The sequence below is a fragment of the Pipistrellus kuhlii genome, unplaced genomic scaffold (assembly GCF_014108245.1).
Source record: "Pipistrellus kuhlii isolate mPipKuh1 unplaced genomic scaffold, mPipKuh1.p scaffold_m20_p_2, whole genome shotgun sequence".
Classification (NCBI taxonomy): domain Eukaryota; kingdom Metazoa; phylum Chordata; class Mammalia; order Chiroptera; family Vespertilionidae; genus Pipistrellus; species Pipistrellus kuhlii.
Genome location: NW_023425515.1, coordinates 148,012,951 through 148,033,941, shown reverse-complemented (window position 1 = coordinate 148,033,941; position 20,991 = coordinate 148,012,951). Strand labels below are relative to the sequence as shown.

General features: G+C 37.8%; 1 protein-coding gene and 1 pseudogene across 4 annotated transcripts in view; both read left to right on the top strand.

Moving 5' to 3' along the window:
- Positions 1 to 16,950, top strand: part of LRRC7 (leucine rich repeat containing 7) — a 473,031-nt gene extending 456,081 nt beyond the window's left edge. For 3 of the 4 annotated variants that reach the window (XM_036444989.2, XM_045584479.1, XM_045584478.1), the window contains 2 exons: positions 2,343 to 2,417; positions 15,238 to 16,950. In XM_036444989.2, coding sequence (XP_036300882.1) covers positions 2,343 to 2,417; positions 15,238 to 15,345 — 183 coding nt within the window. In that variant the 3' untranslated portion in view covers positions 15,346 to 16,950. The remainder of the gene's footprint in view (positions 1 to 2,342; positions 2,418 to 15,237) is intronic. The other variant, XM_045584480.1, reaches the window with a different exon arrangement.
- Positions 16,951 to 17,785: 835 nt separating this feature from the next.
- On the top strand, positions 17,786 to 17,887 carry LOC118724962 (annotated as a pseudogene).
- Positions 17,888 to 20,991: the final 3,104 nt, after the last annotated feature.

Sequence of the window (20,991 nt, the reverse complement as noted above, 5' to 3'; positions counted from 1 at the left end):
ATAAAAAATAAAAAAATAAAAATATTCTTTTCTATTTGATTAATAGTTCTTAAAAAATTTTAAAAACAACACTTATATTGAGGTCTAATTGACATGCTATAAAATTCATTCTTTTGAAGTATACAATTAAATGGTTTTTGCATATTCAAAGAATTGGACAACCATTACCACTATCTGATTTCAGAACATTTTTATTACTCAACAAAAACTTTGTACACCTTGTCACTCCCAAGTCCCCTGCTCCCCAGCCCTTGGAAAACTCAAATCTGCTTTCCTTTTCTATGCATTTGCCTATTCTTAACATTTCATGTAAGTGGAATCATAATACATGGCCTTTAGTGACCAGCTTCTCTCACTTAGCATGTTTCTGAGGTTTATCCATATTGCCAGAACTTCCTTCCTTTCTACTGACAAGTAATATTCCACTGAATAGGTGTATAGTAAGCATGTCAAACTCAAAGGCTAACATGGGTCAAATAAACATGGTTTAAGTTTATGTGGGCCACAAAAAAAAAAAGCTTCCATTTTCATAGAAATGTAGGTTTGTTTCAATAGAGACATGGTAGATACAAGAGGCTGAAATAAATGAGTAACTTTTAGCATAAAATAAAAGAACTTTTTAATAAAAATTAATATTTTTCTTGAATATTAATTTACCAGACACTGAATAACTGCACAAATTAATAAGCATAATGAAAATAAACCTATTTTTCTTATTCTTTGAAAGTGAAATATTTCCAGTTGCACACGACAAACAAGTCAGTCCAAGACTAACAATGTGGCAATTGACTGCTAAAATATTCACTGCCAGTATTAGTGGAGAGAAACAATGCGCCTGCACATAAAACATGTAAGGCAAATGAATGCAACACGATTATAGTAATCAGTCATTAGCGAAGTTGTAGTTCATGATTAATAATTATGTATAACAGGATATTGTAAAAATTAAGTTATGAAATGTTTATTAAAATGTTTCTTACATACCGTTATATTGGCTGGGGCCGCAAAAATATTCGCCGTGGTTCGCAAGTTTGACATGCTTGATGTATGTCTTTTGTTTATCCATTCATCATTTCATTCTTCAGATCTTGTCACTATCATGCTTAAAATACTTCAGTAGCTCCCCACACTAATAAGCATGTCTATTAAAGGTCCATCTTCACCTGGCCCCCAGGTGCTTTGAAGCTTGATTCTCTCCCAGCTCCCAACCCCATGCACTGGTACCCTTCCACCATGCCAGTCATGATAGAACTATTTGCAGTTTCTCAAATGTAACAGGCACTTTATCCTTCGTGGTATCCCTGCAACCAGAATACCCTTCCTCCCCTTATCCTTGTGGATGCATTTCCTTTGTCCTCCATGATTCAGCTGCCAGGTAGGTCCTCTTTTCAGAAGCCCCAACACACTAAGGATGAGTTAGGTGTAACTTCTTTGATATTTATTGTATTTCTGTCACAACACTTGTACTGTTTTGTAATGGGTAGTTTTCTTGACTTTTCCTCCACTATATTGTGAGCTCACTGAAGGCAAAATATATTCTGTACATCTTTATAACACTAGCAATCAGTCAAGTCCTAGCATGTGAATGTTTTTTGTTTTATATATATGATCAAAAAATTTAATTTGATAACCCATGGACAAAAACAATAGTGTGGTGAATGCCTGAGGTGGGGAATGGGGGCAGGCTAGAAGGGGTAAAAGGGGAGACATATGTAATACTTTCAGCAATAAAGATTTTTTTAACGTTAATTTGACTTTTTTATAAACTAAATTAATCGATATAGAAGTTTTGTAACTGTAAACATACACTTTATATTTTATATGCATGTTGAAGTTTTCTTATGTTTAATTTGTTCATATGCATTTATATTTAATCTCAGTAACATACAAAGTAACAGTAACATTAATTAAAATAAGCCAGTACTTACATGTAATTGTAGTAAGGTTTTTGAAATACACATTGAATTCACAATATATCAAATGGGAGACATTTTTAATGCAGAATAACTCAAGACAATTTTAGAAGCTGTACAAAATATGGTTAGTACCATATTTCAAATGATTTGAGAAAGAAATTAAGAATGTGCAATGAAATTAATTTGTAACTCAGAAGTACACTTTAAAAACAAAATGAATGTCTTTTGTGCAAGTAAAGATGTTGTTTTTCCTAAAGTTTACTTGGAGAGTGGCGCCTTACTTAAAATACTGTAATAACCTTTGAAGTTTACATGTATAAACTGTTTTTAATATTTTTTCACTGTATTTTATATGAATGAGAAGTTTTGTTAGTAGACCTAGTTCTTGATCATAGAATCCTAACCTCTGTTACTTCTGACTTATAGGGTATCTTTGTTACTAGGGTTCAGCCTGATGGACCAGCATCCAATCTGCTGCAGCCAGGCGATAAGATCCTTCAGGTAAGACAGACAAAAAGCAACACATTAAAATGCTAACATTGGAACAAATATGTATCCCTGTTATTAAGTTCACTGACTTGAATTACATGATTCAAGTCATTGAATTAAATGACTCCTTAGATTTCTTATTTTCCTTTATTGTTTTGGGTTGAGAGATAGGTCAGAAGCCAATTTAGTCCGATAGAATCCTATATCCCAGTACCCAACTCCTGGTAGCTGTTCTGCACACCTTTGTTCCATGAATGATTTTGTTCGGTAATGTAAGAAAGTTGATACATATCTATGCATAGTTATCAATTTATATGTAAGAGAAATGAAGTACCCAATTATGTGTACTTCATTTCAGGATATGTACTGTATGTGACTTTAGCTGAGGGAGATCTTTAGAGATGGTCCATATTTAATTTATCAACAGTAAACTTACTACCTGAGCCTGTGAAACACATGGTTACTATTTGAATCTGTGAAACACATGGTTTTATCTCTCTACTCTCCCTACTGTATATAAGGTGACTTTTTAAAATTTATTGTATGATGGAAAAAGAAGCTCTGCATACCACAAAAGGGTCAGCCCAGTAAGCACTTAAGTTAATGGTTGGTATAACCTCATCCATTTTGCTTTATTTGCCCTTCTTCCCATATACAAGGTGCTTAATCATTTCCTACATCACTTGGAAAGACTACTAAGTATCATCTATTTAAGATTCGATTTTTTTACTTATGACCCCAGACATTTCCTGCTATGTAACTACATGGAATTATTTGACATTGCAGATATTTGACCACTTGGAACAATTATGAAATAGTTCCACATAATTCACTGAAGATGTAGGGACACTGTAAAGGCAGGTTATGTGAGAAAGGAACCTCCTAGTCATACTGGCTTTGCAAACATGGTCACAAAAATGCAAAGGCCCCATTCAACTCAGCTCTGCGGAATCTTCTGTCTTCTAGTTACTGACCGCTCTCAGAAGGCCCTACATAAGTAAAACCCCTGTATAACCCAGTGTGTGTGTAACTGCCTGGACATTTTATTCTCGGAAATATTTTTAACTATCAAGATTATGAAAAGTCAATTTTTTTAAAATGAAATTTCTTTGTAAAGACCAACGGCTGCTCCAACCTGTGGCAGCCTCACAGCAGAAATACCGTCCAGCAGGGCCAAGCTTACTCCGAACCAGCAGTTGGTCATTTGAGCTGAAACATGGAAAGCAAAAAGATACATAAAATATTCTAAAAATTTTCTTTACTGCTTTATCCTGAAAGTTCTATACTTTTGGGTCTCCTCTAACTAAACCATTAATCTTCAGCATTTTATATCATGTCCATGGGACTCGCATTCACTATGTGCGAAGTGAACTATGACTGACATATCTAATGTCCCTCCAGCTCAAAAATTTAACTGTTAAATAATTTTATCACTTCCCATGAAAATGGCCATAAAAACCTAACAACATAACTCTATAACACTCGGTGAACACTGCTGTTCATCTAGCAGAGGAAATGGCTAGTTTTCTTCTCTATTGAATCTCAGAGAAATAATTTTGAATCTTAAGGCTAAAAAAAAAATGTAGCTAGTGAACCTCAGATTTCTGACCAATTAGAGTAGCTTTATTTTTAATTTGTTTAAAATATTTTTTATTGAATTCAGAGAGAGGAGGGAAGAGGGAAAGACAAATAGAAACATCAATGATGAGAAAGAATCACTGGTTGGCTGCCTCCTGCAAGCCCCTTTTTGGGGATTGATCCCACAACCCAGGCATGTGCCCTGACTAAGAATCCAAATGTGACCTCCTGGTTCATAGGTTGATGCTGAACCGCTGAGCCAGGCTAGAGTAGCTTTCAACAGCTTGAGACAAGTTGGGGAATTGCCTTCATCCATGACAAGTAGCAAAAGAAATAATTTTCTCTCCAAGTTCAGAAAAGGAATATATACAAATGGATATAAATATGTTATATTTATCTATAAATACAGATAGAGTCAGAGATAGATAGAGACAGAGTCAGAGATAGAAATAGAGATAGAGACAGAGACAGAGATAGAGATACTGAGATATATTGCAGAAGGGAAATGAGAATTAAGTTAGTGTCTAGCTGTAGGATTAGAATCCGTTTTTCTGGCTATAAAATTCTAGAAGAGTTATATGTGTGGACATGGGAGTTAAGTACTTCTAGTCCCTAAGCAGTAGATAGCCACAGCAAAGTGCTCTGAGAAATGCAGTCTTAATGCAAGAAGTAGGAAGGAATTATTAGCCAAATCAGTTGAAAGCCAAAAAATACTGCAGAAGAGCTGCATCAGGATGTCTCTTCTCTTCACAAATGACTATCGAGGATGTAAGATTTTTATTTTTGCTATAGAACTCATTTGCATCTAGTGCAATAAATTCTAATTTCATTCAGTAAAAGAAAAATGCACATAGGCCTTAATTCAAATAAAGTACTACAGTTAGAGTTTCAGTCATACCAGTTGAAAAAGCACAAGTGGCCAATTACACTTTCTGAAAGAAATAAGAATGACTAATTCTTAACTGAAATAAATGTCAAAATCAGCTGTTAAGAGGGAGAGCTATATTTTTTCTATTTATAATATTACTAGAGGCCCGATGCACAAAATTCATGCGGGTAGGGGGCACTCATTTTGGCCTGTACACTCCCATAATCTGGGACCCCTCGCTTGCTCCTTACCACCCACCTGCTCGCTCCTTACCACTTGGCCTTAGCATTGCCACAGAGGAAGGAGAGGATCCTGCCAATACCACCGTGCTCTCCAGCAGTGAGCCCAGCTTCTAGCTGAATGGCACTCCCACTGTGGGAGCACACTGACCACCAGGGGGCAGCACCTGCGTTGAGCATCTACCCCCCAGGTGGTCAGTGTGCATCATGGTGACCGGTTGTTCTGGTCATTCCGCCATCACGGTCGCTGGGCTTTTATTATATAGACTGGTTCTTAGTTTAAAGAATACTGGAAAAGAATGGGTATATATCAGTGAGTTATCTGCCATTTACAAAGTCATAGAACATGTCCTCACTGGAGCAAATTTATTTACAAGCTTTAATGACAATGTACAACCTAGAAATTTAAGGTAAAAGAGGGGGGGGGGGGGAGAAGCAATGAATGAGCCCCTTTAGTGAGTTTTGTCTAACCCAATAGCAAATATAATAACAGAAGAGATATGAATAGCAAAATAGATAGACCTTTCCCAAATCTCCCCTAAACTCATTACTTATTAAATAGGAGTTATCTCTTTATGTAACTCTTTTTACCCATTAATTTCTTCTTATTCTGCTCTGGTTTTATGAGAAAGTTACTTAAATTACATGAAAATGCGTGCCTTCAGGGATAGTGTTAGTTAAAACATTTTAGGTTAATAAAACATATTCACATGATTTTTCTGTCATTTTACTATTCATCAACACTATAAATGATGAACATATTCAAATGACTTCCTGTGGTTAGTAAGTCATGTTGCTTTAAGACAGTATGGCAAAAGGAAAGAGCACTGAGCTAGGAGAGTTGACCCTCATAGCCTCACTTCCTGTGCAGTTGGATTATAGAAGAGTGAGAGGTGAGAGAGAACAAGTGAAAGCACATGGGTTATAAAAAATGTTATTAGGCCCAGCTGGCATGGCTCAGTGGTTGAGGGTCGATCTATGAACTAGGAGGTTATGGTCCAATTCCCAGTCAGGGCACAGGCCTAGGTTGCGGTATTGATTCCTAGTGGGGGGACATGCCAGACACAGCCAATCAATGATTCTCATCACTGATGTTTCTATCTCTCACTCCCTCTCCCTTCCTCTCTGAAATCAATAAAAATATTTATTAAATGAATAAATAAAGGTTCTCCTCCCAAAAGCTATAAAAAGTAAAGGGTGAGAAATTTTTGTTATGGTTAAAATGAAGTGTGAGATCCTTAAAGAATAAACTTCAGATATTTGGGAATGTCACTAAAGCATTCCCCAACAAGGCCAAATTATTTAACACTTTTCTATATTTGATCTTATTTGCTGGCTAAAAGTTAAAAATAATAGAAAGATTGGGAGGCAAGTGTATAAGGGGACCCTGGTGTGTGTGCATGTGGGGGGGGGGGGAGTGCAGTGATAATTTGACTCTTATTGTTCAGAGAAATTATTGCCTATTCTATCTAATAAAAGAGTAATATACAAATTGAATATCACTCCAACACACAAGATGGCTGCCCCCATGTGGACACAAGATGCCCACCTCAAGATGGCCAGCAGGGGAGGGTTGTTGGGAGGGGCCAAGCTGGCAGAAGAGGGAAGTTAGAGGCAACCAGGCCTGCAGGGAAGGGAAGTTGGGGGGGAGAGGGGGGGACCAGGCCTCCAGGAGAGGGCAGTTAGGGACAATCAGACTAGCAGGGGAGCAGTTAGGCATCAATCAGGGTGGCAGGGGAGTGGTTAGGGGGTGATCAGGCTGGCAGGCAGAAGCAGTTAGGGGCAATCAGGAAGGCAGGCAGGTGAGCAGTTGGGAGCCAGCAGTCCTGGATTGTGAGAGGGATGTCTGACTGCCCATTTAGGCCCAGTACTACTGGGATCAGGCCTAAACAGGCAGTCAGACATCCCTTGAGGGGTCAGATTGGAGAGGGTGCAGGCTGGGCTGAGGGACACACACCCTCGTGCACGAATTTTGTGCACTGGGCCTCTAGTAATGATATAATACATTTGAGGAACAGAAGTTTTTAAAAATACAGTTCCATTAGAAGATAACCAAAAATAAGTTTAAATAATGTATATGATTTTATATGCCAGAGTTTCACTGCATATCTTTATTATTTCATTTTATTCTAATCTATAAAGTTCAGCATGGATTACTTTTTTTAAAAAAATAAGAAATATAGAACTTTTTGCAAATCAAAACAATAACATGGATATTAAGTAAAGCATGAAAATCAATAAAAACATATTGGATTCATTAGGCTGGCTCTAACTTCCATAATTTGGCTGAAATTAAAATAATATTAATTAAATACCTATATGATCTCATTTATATCATGCAACAAACCTGCAAGATATATATTGTTGGCAGAGGTTAAATAACTTATTTGAAATTCTTTCAATTACAAATGCCTGACGCTACTGTAGCAAATTTTACTGATGGCATCATAGCCATCACATTTTCTATTTATTTATTTATTTGGAAAATATACATTACATGTCCACGTGAACAATGTAATGGGGACTGTGACAAAGTCCCTGCCTCTACGCAGCCTCGTCCAGAATGCAGAGAAGCCCAAAATTACACAGAGCAGAAAGCGAAGGAGGAAGAGAGACAGGAAAGAGCTGACTACCAAACATTTAATGAAATGAACTCCTACTCTGTCTTCTTTTAAGACCTAGCTTTTCAGCAAAACAGACAGCAATCTGGCTACAAAGAGCCCTCTGAAAATGAGGCGCTGATTTTTACAGTTACTCTTTCCTTGACAGAAGTAAAAGGAATAAAGTGTAGCTCGTTAGAAAACTGCTTTGCAAAACCGAAGTAGGGAATTCATTTCTTAGAGATGTTCAGTCAACAGGTTTGATAAGAAGAAAGTAGATATTCTAAAATCAGAACAGATAACCAAGTAAATATCTTTATTTATTATCAGTTCTATATCTGCATTACTACACAAATAATTTGCAAAGTCTTTAGTTGAGTCTATTCTAACGTGTCTGTTTTAAGCCTGAATTCATGAGACATTCAAGCCACAATACATATGTGCACTTAAGACAGAAGAAAAATTCATATCTGTGTTTTATTCTATCTATGAAGATTTTTTTAATTATATAGTAAAAGCCACTAAAGACTTCAAACTATCTCATTTTTTAAAAAGTGCACTATAAAAAGTGCAATGTAAATTTTTCATTTGAACTCTCCAAGACTTTAAGTCCTGTAGTTCAGATATCTTATAGAAAGTAAAAAAAAAAAAAAAAAAAAAAAAAAATTAATGACTTAGCATAGAATCATTGTAGTATCGATTATACAGTATACTCAACTCAGCCCTGAATATACCCTAATATTTAAGGAGAATATTCTAACAGATTAAAATTTTGAAGCGAGAATTAATTCCAGGTAGTTAATGTGAAACATAATTATCTAATATTCCCACTGTTTCTGATAATGCCAGGCTGTCAGGATTTGACAACATGAAAGCTTGCCCTTATAGCTCTGTATTTTCAGTTGTTCCTCATCTCAAAAGCTTTAGACATACGAAGTGCAAGTTATTAATGTATTAATGTCTATCTAACGTACAAAACACATGTGTACTGGCCTTTTAAATGTTGGTCCCTTGAGTGTGAGTTTAAATCAGAAAAAATAACATGACAATGTGTCTAATCTAGTCTATGTATCTTTTTTGGATTCTAAAAGGAGTCATGCTATTCTTATTGGATAACCTGTAGCCAAGCTTTCTCAGAGATTCATTTTTAAGTTTAGAACTTTGAATAATAAGGATACGGCAGAATTTCTAGGAGAGTTACAGCGTCATCTGGACTCTAGAGAATATCTGCAGTATAAATAAAACTTCATAATTTATTCACTCAACAAAACATTTACCAGAAGGAAATCAAAGATAAATCCAGGAAGGACCAGGAAGATGCAATCCAGAAACAAGTGTGTTTTACAGTAAACTGGAGCTGTAATTGCAAAGTTCCACTTTTTGTTAGAATAATAAATATTATTTTCATTAACCCCTAATCTTTTCATGTCTAAATCATGGAAAAGAGTGATTAAAAAGGCATGTGTGGCACAGATACCAAGTGGAATTAAAATAAGGAAAGACGTCTTCTATAAATAACGAAGATCATAGTAAAATATTCCTTTACATTTTCAAACCACCTAACACCAGAAACCCAGTAATTACATGTTCTCAAAGGATAACATTCTCAGAATATATTTTCTTTCCTGGACTGTTTTCTTATTAACTTCATCTTGACTTAATAAGCCATTCACTTATTTCTCATTGTTCATTACTTGCAATTTCCTCAAAATTGCACCCATTCTTTTATACTCTATGATAGACTGTGTTTACATAAAACATATATGTAGTTAAATGTGGCAATATATTTTAAAATTTTATTAATTTAGCACGTATTCCTCAACTCATCTTTTGCATTAATATTTTATATATATATATATATATATATATATATATATATATATATATATATATATTTAAAATATCAAATGGCCCTAGGCTGTTTGGCTCAATGGATAGAGCATCAGCCTGTGGACTGAAGGATCCTGGGTTCGATTCTGGTCAAGGGCATGTACCTCAGTTGCAGCCTCCTCCCCCGCCTGGACCCAGGTTGAGGCTTGTGCAGGAGGCAACCAATCGATATGTTTCTCTCACATCGATATTTCTCTCTGTCTTTTTCTCTCTTCCACTCTCTCCATAAATAAATGGAAAAATAGCCTCAAGTGAGGGTTTTTTAAAATAATAATAAAAATATAAAATGCATAAATGTGAAATATATGCATTTTTTTTCAAAGCATCATTGAACATATACTCTGCAGTTAATATTGCCTAGTACCAGCTTTTATTTCCTCAGCTCTTCTATTCACACACATGAAACAACAACAAAACCTTACTGGCTGAAATATTGTGATTCTTCTGGTCTCCGTGTTAATCGGAAAAGCCCTACACAGATGCAATGACATAATTATTTGATTCCCTGTCTGAGCTGCTGGAGATGTAAGCCAGATAGCCATATCGGCTTCAACAAACAATATAAATTCACTTTCTCTGAATGGAAAATGGTTCCCTGGAACTGGGGTTATCTTCTTCCATTCAAACCCCTCTTCAAACTCCCTCTGTCATTGCCCACCGTGGCATCAAGCCTAACATAATGTTCCATCACAAGACAGAGTGAGTCCATATTAAAAAGGAATTTCTTTAATGAACCTAAAACATTTGTTGCAACCTCACAACACTCAGTGGAACAAATTGTGTCAAGAGGAAAGATCGTTGAGCTCTGCAATGTAAGTTCCCACAAAGCCATTCCCTGTGTGAGCTTGGATATTCCACGTAACCTCTCTGATCTTTACATTTTCCTCTCTTTAAAAAGTTAGGCTTAACTAAACAAGAAACAAAAGTTCTTTCCCCTGGTCCTCCTCTTCTCAAGGTTTAATGACAATTATATTTCTTCATTTCAGGAAAGGAATAGTGAAGTAACATTAATAGTAGAAGCTAACATGTATTGATTGAGCAGGTATAGGGTGTCCTGTGCATTTGACATATATGAATTCATTTGATATGTAATAACTTTCCAGAATGACACGCTTTCTGATCTCCCAGGCTCCTCCTGTTATTTTGAAGCCATCCCCAGGCAGTCGCTAGTTGTGGTCTTTTAAGTTGGCCTCTTGAGGTTCTCCAAAAAGCTCTGGTTTAGATCCAAAACATTTAGGGGGACTGGAATTACAGATAAGACTCCTAATGTTTGTTTGACTCGGTGATCTAATTTATCAGTCTCCTTATTTCTTCTGGGAAATCAGCACTCTGCTTGTGTTTCCAATTCTCATTTGTACTTATACAGCATGAAAACTGAGAGCTGAGGCTTTAATTTTATGTTAAAGGCTAAGTTACACCATGGGCCTCCTTAGCCTTGACTCAGAAATTGAACTGTGGTCCTGAATGTCTTAAAGCCTGGTGCATTGGACACAAACCCAGACTCAAGGCCAGAGTTAGCCTGGCTATATCTTTTCCCTGTATTTCCTCTACCCTACACAAAGTTAGGCTTAATTGGGGCCCCTAGAAAGTACTTGATTCTCTAGGATTTCCTGCGATCTTATCAGCACTCTACCATATTCCCGTTCAGGCTGACCCTTCCCTGCTCTCCTCCTGCCTGAATTTCTTGGGAGCCAGGTTTCCTGTTCCCTGCCCTCAATGCATTGGTCCCCCTAAGAGTCCCCATCCTTTAGGGCACATGTGTCAAACACAAGGCCCGCGGGCCAAATCCGTCCCGCCAGGCCTTGCAATGTGGCCCGCACCGCGCTGTCATCACTGCACTCCGCTGCGTTTCCATCACAATGACACTTTATGACTGTTCAGTAAACCATTCGGCCCGCGATTTAGGCTGGATTTTAGATTTTGGCCCCTTCTCTAATTGAGTTCGACACCCCTACTTTAGGGCCTCTGTCTCCTTTCCCTCCCTCATTGCAGACAGACACAGACAGCAAACACTAGCTTTCAGTTCTGCTCTACGTGTCCAAAGCTGCCTGCAGCCATATCCTGCTCCCCTAGTCAGATTTCCCTTCACTCACATGCTTCCTTTAAACTAATTTTCTGATCAATCTCTCTGCCTTTCATGTGGGTGATACTAAGCTGCAATACAGCCTTACCTCTTTGCTAATGCTGCCACTCTGACCTCCTTCCTGAATTCCAATCCCTTCTTTCTAAATAATGATTAACATTTCCCTTGCATGCACCCTCCACCCCACCACCACCACCACCACAAACTCCATTGTCTTCCCAACTAAGCTTTGCTGTTCCACCAGGGTGTCCATTTTCTGTGAAGGCCATCACGATTTGATTCCCGTTTGTTTCTTATTCCTTTGTTTGATCAGGTGCCAAATTTATAGATTCTACCCTAAAAGCTTTCTCCTTTTTAATCTATTTCCTCTCAAGTCTCCTGGCACTGCCCCAGTGGATATTCTACTTTTGAGAGAGAAGGCTCACAAATGGCTCCAAAAACTCAATTAAGCTAGAGTTAAAACTGGAAGAATAAGAAATTCTGCATTTCTGTACATTCTAATTTAGGACGAAATATTACTGACACTGTTATTTTTTACATAAGTTCAATTAAACCTGATAGGAATCTAAATTACAGCCTTGCAACAACTATAAAAGACCATAATTATGTTAAGAGGCACTATAGTAATAATTTTAAGGGGGAAACTGTTCATAATTTTATCATAATCAATGAAATGCCAGCTCAAATTACTGAAAGCAATGGTAGTCTTAGTATTTCAGTACTGAGAGAAATGATAATAAAAACCATGGGGTGGGAAGGTATTGGCAAGCAAACTGGTCTATGGGCATAATCCCCACTCCACTCTCACCTCTCTCCCTGGCTCTCTCATGTTCTCAGTCTCTCCATCCAGAAAGGTCTGTTTAAATGTTTTACATAGTGGGCTTTCTCTCTTCCTTTGGAAGAAAAGATCTACGCGTTCACCTTACCTACACATAGCTTATTTTTTATGGTAGCTTCTTATGCTAAAGTCATCCAAATTCATATTTTTATTTTTTAATTCTCACAAAAATGATCACGTACATGAATCAACTCTTCTCCCTGCATGGACTATTGCAGAATTCACTTGAAATGGCCAACCATTCTGCCCAGGACTGGAGGAGACTCCAGGCTTGAGACTAGACAAGGACTTGTGATCTCTTGCTAATCACACTTGCCAAGTGTGAGTACCAAGAAACTCTTTTGTTAAGTTCCTCAGAGAAACAGCTTTCTTGGACATTGTCCCTCTTCTCTTCCTTCTTCTGAATGGCCCTAATTCTTTATCTCTTCTGATGCTAATTCAACTCAGCAAACATTTGCTGAGTGCTTACTACATGCAAGGTGTTTTCTACATTATTTTTAGTTATGTCCATGGCTATTTCCCCTTCTGGGGGGTCACTTCTGATGGGAGCCTCCTGTTGCATCTACCTTACTTTCTATCCCCAGGGCCTGGCACAAAGCCATGGGTGCAGTCAGCATATAACAGACATTTTTTACTGGGGGGGAAAAAAAAACAAGATGGTGGAGATGAACCATCCTACTTCAAAGATCTTTTAATAAAAGTATCATTCAAAGCTAGCATCTAGGATCAATTGGCTATCTGAGTTTCGTGCCACTTATGCCCTATTATTTTTGTGACAATAGTTTCTAAAACCATGATCAGATCGAATAATGGACAATGTACCATTCATGGGCCCCAAATATTAGAGCATTCCCTGAAAGTTCTCAGTGAATTTGAGTTCATTGCAATTCTAGTTTTTTAGTCTGCAGTTAGAGAAATCTGAGCACGCACAATTAGAGTTATTTTTAATATTTGACATTTAATAATTTCATTATTAGTTAAATTTTAAATTAAGGTATTTAAATTTTGGTCAAATTAAAGTAGTTAGTATCACTTTCAAAAGTATAGTGGGATAAACATACAGAAGCAGGAGAGTAAAAAACAGAGTGTACCATATGCTATTCTCTATCCCACTTCACCATCCGATCAAATAACATCAAATGAACCCAGTTGTCTGTTTTTTATCATAAATTAAAGCAAAAAATGTGAGCTGAAGACACACACAAAAATTCTTCTCAGCTGCTATTACCTGCCATGGAAACAGCCAGTGCCAACTCTGATAGCATTAAGTAATTGTTATTAAATAATATATATAGAGAGATTATTTAATTAAAAAATAAATCTGTACATATTTTTTTCATGAGTTTATGTTTTTGTTTCCCAGTATTTTTCTTTTTCAGAGATGTATATGGTTTTTTAAAAAGTCAATATTTTAAGGCCTTATTATCATGTAATTAACCAACCAATTTTAATGAACTAGTGATAAGAAGACAACTTTCACCTAAATTATAAAGATTATACAGTATTGTAGATGTGTGCTGTTGTTTTAAATTCAAAAACCCATAGGTGTGAAATATCTTAAATGAGTGGTTATTTGAAATTAAATTAATCATATTTTAAGGAAGCATAAAAATGTAGAATCATAAATGCAATGGGTGCCCCAAATTAGTATCAGTCAACTGAAAATGGGGGGAGGGGGGGGGAAATCAACCAACTAACTGGCTCTATTACTTGTACTTTGCCAAGCAGCCAATAGGGCTGGCTCTTCCAAATCAGCTGAGTCTCAGGCTACAGGAGAACAGTTACATGGCAGTCAGTCATTCCCTTTCCAGGTTTCAGTAAGGTTGTCTTTTATTTTGGCCTTCATGACAGCAAAGCTTTATGGGATCCACTTCTCTATTAATAATAAAATTCATTCCAATCAAGAAAATCTGCAATTTAATGTAGAGGATAACCAAAGACCCCTGAGCACTCACTACAGAGAAGCACATCCATTTTGTGAAATAAATATCGAACAATAGCACATTTGAATCCTGAAAATGTAACCTTAAGCCAATTATACTTAACATGAATTTTGATTGCATAGACTGAGGCTTCTTGACCAGAAGAATGGTGGGCATGTCCTCTGTCACTAATGTCAGTGTGCCTTACCCCTAAGGGACGGATCTCTTAGCAATCTGGATAGGATTGAGAACCACTGTTGTAGAGCATTTAACAATGGGGTGGGGGAGGGAGAGTAAAAATGATCTCTTTAATATAAAAATGTACCAGCTAAGAACTTGCAAGTGAGTCAAATAAGATTTGTCATGTTCTGCATGACTGAAATATATGACCATGCAGATGGGTTTGTATCAGTGATTTATAACAAGAAGGCAGCGGTCCTGTGGGCACTTCAGAACCGTCTCAGCTGAGTTCCTCCAAAATCAAAACAAATTAGAACAACAAAACTGGACTCTGTGCCGTAGTTCAAGAACGTCTGTTCTTCACAGGTGCATTTCTGCCGTTGACACAGTGGCTAAGACTGCACTGGGACGGTCCTGGGTAGAACATGTTAGGTACCTGAAAAACATTTGTTGAATTAATAAAGTTGAAGCTGGGTGAAGTTAATTAGCTGTTTCCACAATTGCAATTCTATTGTGAATTTTTAAGCTGATAACTTTTGGTTGCTCAGTACTCCCTTGACTCTTATGATTGGAAATTGTGATAAAGTGATAAATGTCTTGTATTGATTGCCCTGTTTTATTTGCATATTTACAGGCCAATGGACATAGTTTTGTACATATGGAACATGAAAAAGCTGTATTGCTACTGAAGAGTTTCCAGAACACAGTAGACCTAGTTATTCAACGTGAGCTTACTGTCTGAATATTTTTTATAAATAGTGAAGATAACGTCTAGCCAGACCTAATGTTCAAAAATAAATTTATACATAGAGACAAATTTTGCCAATTGCTGGACCAATGGCAAACATTAGTGCCAAATGTATAATACTATATGTTAGCACTGATCATCCTTACAAATGTTAAAACTATATAAATATGATGTTCATGTAGTTATGTATTAGTTTTAATTATCAGCCTCTGGCTGTGCATTGGTGCAGGGTTGTTTTTTTTTGTTATTGTTGGTTTGTTTGTTTGTTTTTAACCAAATAAGTTTCTTCTCAAAGTGGATTTCATATGATTTCGGAAGCACGGAAGCACACACAAGCTCTTTACAAATTCTGCTCTCCATCAGAAACACTGCCTCAATGTTGTATCTGCCTTTCTATAGAAAATACAAATATGAAGAATTGTAATTCCCATAAAATATTTCTAGCACAAGGTGTATGTTGGCATATACACACAAAAAAGAATATAGAGCAAAACAATATTTTCATAAACTAAACATCTTGGATTGAGAAAGCAAATATATCTTAAAATAAGACTTTACTATATTGACTCTTTTTTCAATAAAAATTACATGATAATGCCTTATGGAAGTAACTGTACATATGGTAAAAAGTGTTTATATTTGGTTCCATATTCATTTGCTAAATTCTCATAAAACAGAGTGAAATATTTCATAAATTAGCCATTTATCTCTGGGACCTGAATAAAACTAGGACGAACTAATTTATTCAATGCCTTTAGCTAATTACAGAACCTGCAGAGTTAAAACACAGACTAAAGGTCATCATAGGTAAATCTTTTCACCACAAATTTAAGCAGTGGATGATGGGTGGCAGGAAAGGTATTGCTTTATTTCTTTCAAGTTTATATTGATTATAAACTGTAGCCCTTGTGATTTCTTTACTTGTAAATGTGGAATTTATTTGTGTGTTGCTTTCTCTAATTTGCTACTTTTAAATACTTTGAAATGAGTTTTGGGGATTGATAAAATTTATCATTAAAAAAGACTGCTGTTAGAAAGTTAATGTGGGAGATTTAAAAACTTTGGTATTTAAATATGAAACTTCAAATATAATTCCTCAGAGCAATAGTCTACCTGTAGTATTCATTTTGATGCCTGTTTTTGTGGGCAAAAATAGAGAAAATACTTTTGTTTCAAAAAAGTTTCAAAGTATATAAAATCCTGAATTTTGTCTCACTGGAGAAAAAGACAAGCATAGTTCATATGGGCTTAGTTATTTTTACATTAGAACTGTTTTCCTCGATAAAAAATAAATCCATTTTCTAATCCTTTAAACACATTTCTTTTATATACTTATCATTAATTTGATTAAAATATTAATTTTAAATTTTAGAATAATCTCTCAAAGTTGGTTGTATGAATTCTCTCTCATATTTCCATATAGCTCTTTTTAATATATATGTAATAAATTTACTTTACACACTAGTATTAGGATTTTCACAGTAGTATCCGATATTGATGTCACTGAAGCTCTGAGAATAATATTTGTAAGTTAAATGTTTTATGGGGACATTGAAAATATTGTATTTTTGTAGGGTCTATTAAAATGAATGTCACTTATTAGAAGTATAATGGTATTTTTTGGCAGTAGAATTTGTCACTTAAAGGCAAATGATACTTCACTTTATAGATGATGCACTAATTTTGATGTTGCTTTATGTCAGGGTGACATTATACCATGATTTTATAGAGTTTGACATTTAACAAATGATTAAATGATTGACCTATTTAATATGTTTCCCAGAAGTAACTTTTAAATGCATTTTAATATACTTACAGTTTCTGATGAGAAATGTTTTTCAGAGCCTAATTTTCTTTGTCAAAAACTTGCACCAAGCCACCCTATCCAGCTGCTGATAGAGGATAATCGTCATTAATCAAGATAGAGGCCCTCACTGGCCTCATGAGATCACTTAAAGAAAAAAGCAAACTCAAGGGTGTAATTTGCTGGCAACACAGCAGCTCAAATCATCCTGTCAGTTTTGTTGAATCTTTTATGGCAGAGGTGGGAGAAGAGCCAGATAGAGGCCCTCCCAGGTCCTTTTCCTTAGGTCGGGTCTCCACCCCAACCCCAGGCTCCAGGAGGTGCTTCTAAGGCACAAAGCTGAGAGGACCACGATCCTAGCAAACCCTCTCCCTCCTGAAGTGACCGCAGTGTCTTGGCCGTCGCTCTGCAGTCCAAGAAAGAGGGAAAGAGGAGAGGGAGCCCTGACCAACTGGAAAAGAACTCCGATTGCCAAAGCACCTCATGGTCAAGTGCACTGCCATGCTGCAGACCGAGAAAAGGCAGGTAATGATGAAAAGAGGCATTGTTTTATTTTATTTTTTAATACATTTTATTGATTTTTTTACAGAGAGGAAGGGAGAGGGATAGAGAGTCAGAAACATTGATGAGATCGCTTCTCAGCTTTTTGCCTAAGATCAAGTGTAGTATCTGTTCTTATCAGAAACATTGATGAGAGAGAAATATTGATCAGCTGCTTCTCACACACCTCCCACTGGGGATGTGCCCACAACCAAGGCACATGCCCCCGACAGGAATCGAACCTGGGACCTTTCAGTCCGCAGGCTGACGCTCTATCCACTGAGCCAAACTGGTTAGGGCAAGAGGCATTGTTTTAGGTTGACTGAATTTAAAAAAAAAAAACCACTAAGCACTTCAGGGCAGGAGAGAGAGGGAGCTAATTGATTCTACATGTGACCAAATAATTCATTGATTTTCTTCATATTGGCTTTTTTTTGGAATAACTGGTTTTGCTGCCTGAAATAAGAATCTGGTTTGTGTTCATGAAAACCAAAACCAATATATATAAAGATGTGCCTTTAAAAAAAGGAAAAATCAGCAACAAGGAAAGGGTGGCATTGGTGATGGCTCCAAGAGACTCTACCTCCTGATCTTTGATTTGCATTGGCATCTTCCTGCTGAGGAAGCTGGCTATATCGGATGGACCAATCTGTAAGACACGATGGAGGGGAAGGAGAAAGATCAGAGGTGAGAAGAACAAGCACTGAGAATTACTAGCGGAAGTGCTGCAGATTTTGCAAGTCAAATAGGCGTTACTGGATGGTTTTTTAAAACTATTCAGATGGCTTCTAATACATTGTTGCGAAAGCTGTCTTGCGGTAGTAATTCGAACCTTCCAAACAACACATGTCCCCTAAACAAGCATAATAACTTCAAAAGATAAGCGTGCTTTCAAGAAGGGATCATCAGATCTTTACATCATGCTATTTTACTGCTGAAACCTAAAAAAAAAAATACATGTGGCCCAGTTCATTAGAACTGCGATTCTGTAGCCATCAGACAATTCTGGCTGTTTCTGGGCCTGACCTGGGAGGGCCACCTTGGACAGTAGTTTTAAAGAGGGGGTGACAAGGCTTGTTTTCATTAAAAATAAAAATTATTTTTAATCTCAAAGATGATTACACACATGTCACTAATATATTTGCTTCTTTAAACTAGGTCTGAAATACATTTTACCTGTAGAACTAAAAAGAGAATATTCAGAGGGAGGGGGGAAAAAACAAAAAAAAAACACTAGAGAAATTCAATTTATTTATTTATTTATTTATTTATTTATTTATGCTGCAAAAACTTTGTTTAATTTGGTCCAATGCATGGGAGAGGGCTTCAGGATGGTTAAAGGATGGCTGGTAGTTTCGGGGAGAAGCTCAGGCAAAAGCCAGACCCAAGGGGGATGCAGAGGGGCACCTCAAAGCCCTCTGGGCTCCAAAGGCTCCTAGTTGTGCTTGAGGGTGAGCCTTTGAAGAGATACTCGCCCAGCCCAGCCTGGGGGCCGGCTGGCAGCCTGCGGAGGTGAGGCAGGTGTCGCCCATATTATTTTATTGATTTCAGAGAGGAAAGGAGAGGAAGAGAGAGATAGAAACATCAAGGATGAGAGAGTCATCCATCTCCTGCCCTCCTGTACACTCCCTACTGGGGATCAAGCCCACAACACAGGGATGTGCCCTGACTGGGAATCAAACCTGGGACCCTGCAGTCCGCAGGCCAATGGGCCATCCACTGAGCCAAACTAGCCAGGGCTTGCCCATCTTTTTGATGAGTTCCACCTCCTCATCCAGGAAGTGGTTCTCCCGGAAGTCACAGGGATGGGGGTCTGTGTGGGTGGAACCCAGGGCCTGCAGCTCCACAGGGGCCTGGTTCAGGTTCCTCTTCGAGGCCAGGGCGGCTTCCATGGCAGCCCGAGTTTTGCCCACTCACCTTGGGGAGGCTCAGCACATCCAGGAAGAGAAAGTGGCCATGGCGCTGGTTTTGCAACTTTAAGATACCTCAGCGCCCTCGCACTTCTTCTCCCCCAACTCGAGGAAGAAGTGGCCCCCTCCCTCGAGAGCCACATCCTCAGGGTGGAAATAGAAGCCCAGAGAGAGGTAGGTGTGGGGGCCCACAGAGGCAGGTGGGCCAGATGTGTGACCACAGCCTCCACCTCGGTGGGATAGTTCTGACAAATTTGGGAGCTCATAGTGGTTGGGCAATGAGAGTTAAGGTATGTTGGCTGGTCTTGGAGGTGGTTCTGGAGGTGGTGACTGGATAAGAGAGGGACTGGAGGTTGGAAAAAGGGAGCGTCTCTGGGTCTGTTCCGTCCACTGTTGAAGCAAGAGACAGATCCGGGACTGTCAGAAATTAGATTTATATATTCAAATATAAAGTGAAAAGTATCTGAATTGTCCAAAATGAATGGTGAAGGAAGCCAGGAAAACATTTTACTTCTAAAGATAAAATGTATTTAGTATCCCCACCGCAATATAAAGCTTTAAAAAAACATAGTGTTTGCCTACTCATCTTTCCATCGGCCGTTAATGCGGCCTTCAGTCAATCTCTGCCCTCATTGGCGCACAGATCAAGATGTCTCTTCTGAGGAATACACTCTTATCCTGAGGCGACAGTACAGCGTCACCAGGTAAAAAGCCACGTGAGGGTAGGATTACCTCCTAACAGTCTTTCCTTGGCATTTTCATTCAGAACACCTGTTTCACGGATTCCTGATATGCTGACCAACCAGCAGGTTTATGGAAACAATGGGTCAGTAAACATTAGGCAGGTAATTAAACCCAGTAAGTTGAGAAGATGGGTCCTTCACCAGCATCAAGAAAAGCAGGATTGAGGTTCCCATAGAGTTTCAGTTGCAGAAGTGCCAGACCTCTCTGAGGCTCAATGAAACATCCAAACACAGAGTTGGTGAGATGTTTGGTGGTTCTAGTTATCTGCTCATTCAAGAATTAGAGGGAAATCTTCATCTTTGAGATAACGGGCATGTACTTTTCCCCACTGCAATAGAACTGCCTTTTATTAAGAAAAGCAGCCTGCGTCTGCCCAGAATATTATCCCAATCTCAGCAAGACTGTCCCCCCAAGTAGACGTCATAGCAAGAAAACAAGAGAACGGGCGTGGGGAAATAGACAGGCACTATTGGAAGCATATGGGTTCATGTTATAGGAGGTGTCAGCTCTCCTGTGCCTCCTTTGAGCTCCATTTGACCTAAACTATTCAGGGAATGTATTTTCCAGAAAACCCCGCTATACAGAAGTAAGGCAGATGCAACCAAGTTCTCTCGTTATATGCTGAACCTTCTGGGGCATTTC